We start from the raw sequence: 4,168 nt of genomic DNA on the forward strand, positions 1-4,168 counted from the left end.
TATATATATATATATATATATAAAATAGATAGGCTTTTTGGTTTGGTTATTTTTACTTCATAGGCTTTTGTCTGCCTGGTTTAGTATCTCCAGGGTTCCCACACCTTGGTCAACATCAAATTCAAGGATCTTTCAAGGACTTTCCAGTACCAATTTCCTCAAATCTAAAAACCATACGCAATGGCAATTACCTACTGCTACTGCAGAATGGTACCAATAAATAGGTTTAATATCATGTAAATTCAATGAAAAACTGAACAACATAAACTTTGTTGAGTCAGAATCAACAAAAGAAAGTGGATTAAATGTTTACCCTACATTCATATCTACAATACATGGACATGTAATTATGTCCTGGGAGGTTCTGCAGCTCAGATTGGGAGGAGGGGATGTGAACACGTCCAGACGCTCGGTGAAGACAGGAGGAGCTGTGGTGCTCTCACCTGGGCTCAGAAAGAAAGACCCGCCCTCCTCTGCTCTGATTGGATAAAACTATGACTATGACTCACGTCACTGAAAGCCACGTCAGTTTACTGTAATCCTGAGTTATCCACCACAACAAATGTATGTTTTTATTATTTATTTATTTATTTAAGATGATGAAAATCATTTGCGTGAATAAAGAACTTCAATCCTCAAAAAACATTCAAGGACTTTCAAGGACAAGTGTAATTTTTGGCTGTTTTCACAAACTTCCAAGGGTCTTGAAATATTTTTTTCAAATTCACAAACTTTCAAGGATTTCAAGGACCCGTGGGAACCCTGTATCCCTTAAAATCTCTTTAACATCATTTAATTATATATATATTGAGCTGATTAAATTAAATTTAACACTGACAATTGTTTTTCCTGAGGAAACTCAGCAAACGTGGTTATGTTATTTAAAAAATTAGTTTTACTTCAGAGTGAGACAAAAACAAGTTGCTTCCATCACTAAATTCAGACAAAAAGGGATAATATATCTGAAGTAAAAAAAGTTTAAATAAAAGCATTTTTACTGTTTCATATTCATCTAGCAAAGTTTGCACAGATTCCTTATTCATGAACAGATATTATGTCGGCTGTTTAACACATTCTGCAGAAGAAGCAGTGATCAGGTCACAGGATTTATTACGGGCTGCCAACGGCTTTATTACCAATACGCAAGTGGAACACGATTGGCAGAACCTCGGGGAAACGCAAACGGCACAAATGAAGTGCTTGAAAACAGTGGCACTAAGTTAGGCCACATGAGTGTAGGTGTGAGGTGCCAGGACAGGGATAAGAAGCATTTGGCAGAGGGTTCTGTTCCTGCCTCGTGCCATTCCACATGTTCCAGCCCAGGAAGGACAAGAAGAGTTTGTCAACGTTGCTTTAGTTACCACCTTCTGTCATCTCTGCACGCCTGCCACCGAGATTAATCAGTCTTCCATGACATCATCAAATGTTTCTGTCATGCCTTCCACCTACTTCCCTTTCATTTTTACTGCTCCCTACTCCAGCAACAACCACGGGTTTGATTATGCAATTAAATGTTGATCAGAAGAAAATGACAACTCTATAACATAATGTTGATAAAGCATCCATTTCTCAAAACTTGTGTCTATTCGGGCACAAATGTGGCGTTTTCCTGAGACATTTTACCCGGTACATAATATATATATTTTTTACTAAATATGGTATAGAGACAAGGCTAGAGGAGGAAAGAAAGGTCAAATAAAGACATGAAGCATGGAGGAAGTAACTATGGTGTAAGAGGAAAAAGAAAACAGGCATAAGGTGAGAAAACAACAGGACTAAGCAGGAAAAAGGGACAAAAACAGAATCAAGAAGTGAAAGACACTTTGACTGATGAAAACATGATAGCCCTCAGGGTTGAAGAAGCAAATCAGAAAAAGAATCTGGACAAAAGAAGAGCTGTCGAGGTATTTTTCTCTTGTTTATTAAGTCCAGAGGTTAAATACCGTATTTATTCGTGTATAATAAGATCTCATGTATAATACGACCCCCCATTGAATCCTCAAACTACCTCCAGTTTCATACAGACTTCAAGATTTTTCAGCCTTTGCAGTCTTTATACATATCAGTAAAATGATCATTGGACTGTTCATTTTATTTTAACAACATATGTACTAAAAGGTATTTTGACAACAAATATATATCAGCTGTAGCAGCATCATATGAATTCTGGCATTTTACACGTAGTCCACCAGGAGGCGCCAACACAAAAGTCAGAGACTTCACATGAGATTTGGACCATCTTGTGGGGGAAAAGCAGATTACTTCCTACTCACGAGCGCCCCCTCTGGTGGGGAAACTTTTTTCAGGGATACAAACTTTTTCAGAACACCGGTAGACGGCAGCCATTACAGACGAACATGTGTTTGTTGTTGTTCCAGGAGCGGCTCGGTCATACGCTAATGTCATTAGTTTGTTATCATTACTGAGCTGCAGGACTGCTACCCCCCCCCCCCCCCCMYTTTTTTTTTCACATCATGTCTCCTGCCTGGATCTGTTATCTCGCTCTGAAGCACTGAGGAGTGTCAGAGGTGAGCTCGTTTCAACTGCTTTTTACAACGCGGTCTCATTTCCGGACTCAGGCATTTTCTGAATGAAGCCGATATTTCAGTTAAAATACATGAGTAAAAATATTTATCCGAGTATAATACCTCCCCAATTTTATGGATTAAATTTTACGTATTATACTTGAATAAATACGGTAAGCCAAAGGGATTAAGAGATTTAGTGAAGGTACCTGCGTACTGACAACAATAGAAAGGAGATTATTCTGAACTGTTTAGGAAATTCAGAAAACATGATCCATGTCCATGGCACTAAAAATATACTGTAATATCAACATTAATAGGAAATAACCAGTTTTACCGAGGATAGTGGAACCTTCTGATCCATTGTTGGAAGACTGGCATTCTGCGACATCCAAGGAGCTAAGGCCGTCCTCGTTGATGGACTGGGGTAAGTCCTGGAGCTCCTCCATGCTGCCCATGAAATCATCATTACCACACAGGGGGTCATCTAGCAGTGAGTCCTCCAGAGGAGACGGGGGGTGGTAATGGCTCTCCATGTCAACCATTGTGATGGAGGAGCAGGTTGGTGGCCCCGTCACTCATGAGACTGAAAAAAAACCAGGGTAAAGAGAATAAAAATATGAGTCAGAAAGTTAATATGGAAGCACTGGCTGAAAAAAGAAGACTTTTCTAGTTTAGTTTAAGTATGTCTCCTGATATATTTATAAATCATCTTTAAACACATTTATATTATGCCATTAGCAGTTTGCTGTCATTTCTACCTTTTCCTATGCTTATTTGTGATTTTGACCTGTAAATGCATAAGTCAGAAGGTCAAAAACATGGCAGTTTAAAGGGTCTGTGAATAATTATTTTTGTTATAAATATGTATGCATTTATGAAAAGATAATGAAAACATATTGCAGGAAAATTGCTGAGATGAACAGTTGTTGACATATTTACATGTGCAGTAACAGGAAGTGATGGCTAAAAGGAATGCTACGACTAAAAACAGAGGCTGTAGGGAAGAATATATTTCTTTAGATTTCTTTGAGTCACAGAGAGATGATGAGTCAGAGTTCAAATGATATTGTGTCAATAAACAAAGAGCAGAGATTTCCTTTTTTAAAGAGCTTCCTTAGATGTCACTTCCTGTTTCACTTTGTCTGAGCCACTTCAAAGGAAAATAAGCCAGTTATTTGACAAAATTAGTAAAATCATACATTATGTCCAATGTCTTAAATATAAAAGATGTTTTCTTTATCTTTTTGCATCTGAAGGATATGAATGCCACAGGCACTTTAACGTGAGTTAAATGTTGGCATGAAATTGTAATCACCGTTCACCTGAGAGTACACTGAAAAAAAAAACTTGTAAGATTTATTTGAAAAAATCGTCTAACAAATTTGAACTAACGTTTGGTAAGTAAATTCAAATGCTACAAATTCATGTAATATTTACTCATCATTATCTAGTAAAAGTTATTAAGAATATAGTTAAAGATTTGTGAATAAATCTGGTAAATTTCACTTAATTTGCTCAATTAAATCTTGTAATATATAATTGATCAAATTTAGTAAAATTTACCTGATTTATTCAGAAATCTTTAACTATATTCTTCTGGTCAATTCATGAAATGAGACACGTTATAAGGATGTCCCGAC

General features: G+C 36.9%; 1 protein-coding gene across 2 annotated transcripts in view; it reads right to left on the reverse strand.

The window, feature by feature from the left end:
• The window catches only part of pparab (peroxisome proliferator-activated receptor alpha b), a 64,922-nt gene that overhangs the window by 17,870 nt on the left and 42,884 nt on the right, over positions 1 to 4,168 (reverse strand). For both annotated transcript variants that reach the window (XM_014023300.1, XM_014023299.1), the window contains one exon: positions 2,863 to 3,111. In XM_014023300.1, coding sequence (XP_013878754.1) covers positions 2,863 to 3,070 — 208 coding nt within the window. In that variant the 5' untranslated portion in view covers positions 3,071 to 3,111. The remainder of the gene's footprint in view (positions 1 to 2,862; positions 3,112 to 4,168) is intronic.

This window comes from Austrofundulus limnaeus, unplaced genomic scaffold, assembly GCF_001266775.1.
Source record: "Austrofundulus limnaeus strain Quisiro unplaced genomic scaffold, Austrofundulus_limnaeus-1.0 Scaffold363, whole genome shotgun sequence".
Taxonomy (NCBI): Eukaryota; Metazoa; Chordata; class Actinopteri; order Cyprinodontiformes; family Rivulidae; genus Austrofundulus; species Austrofundulus limnaeus.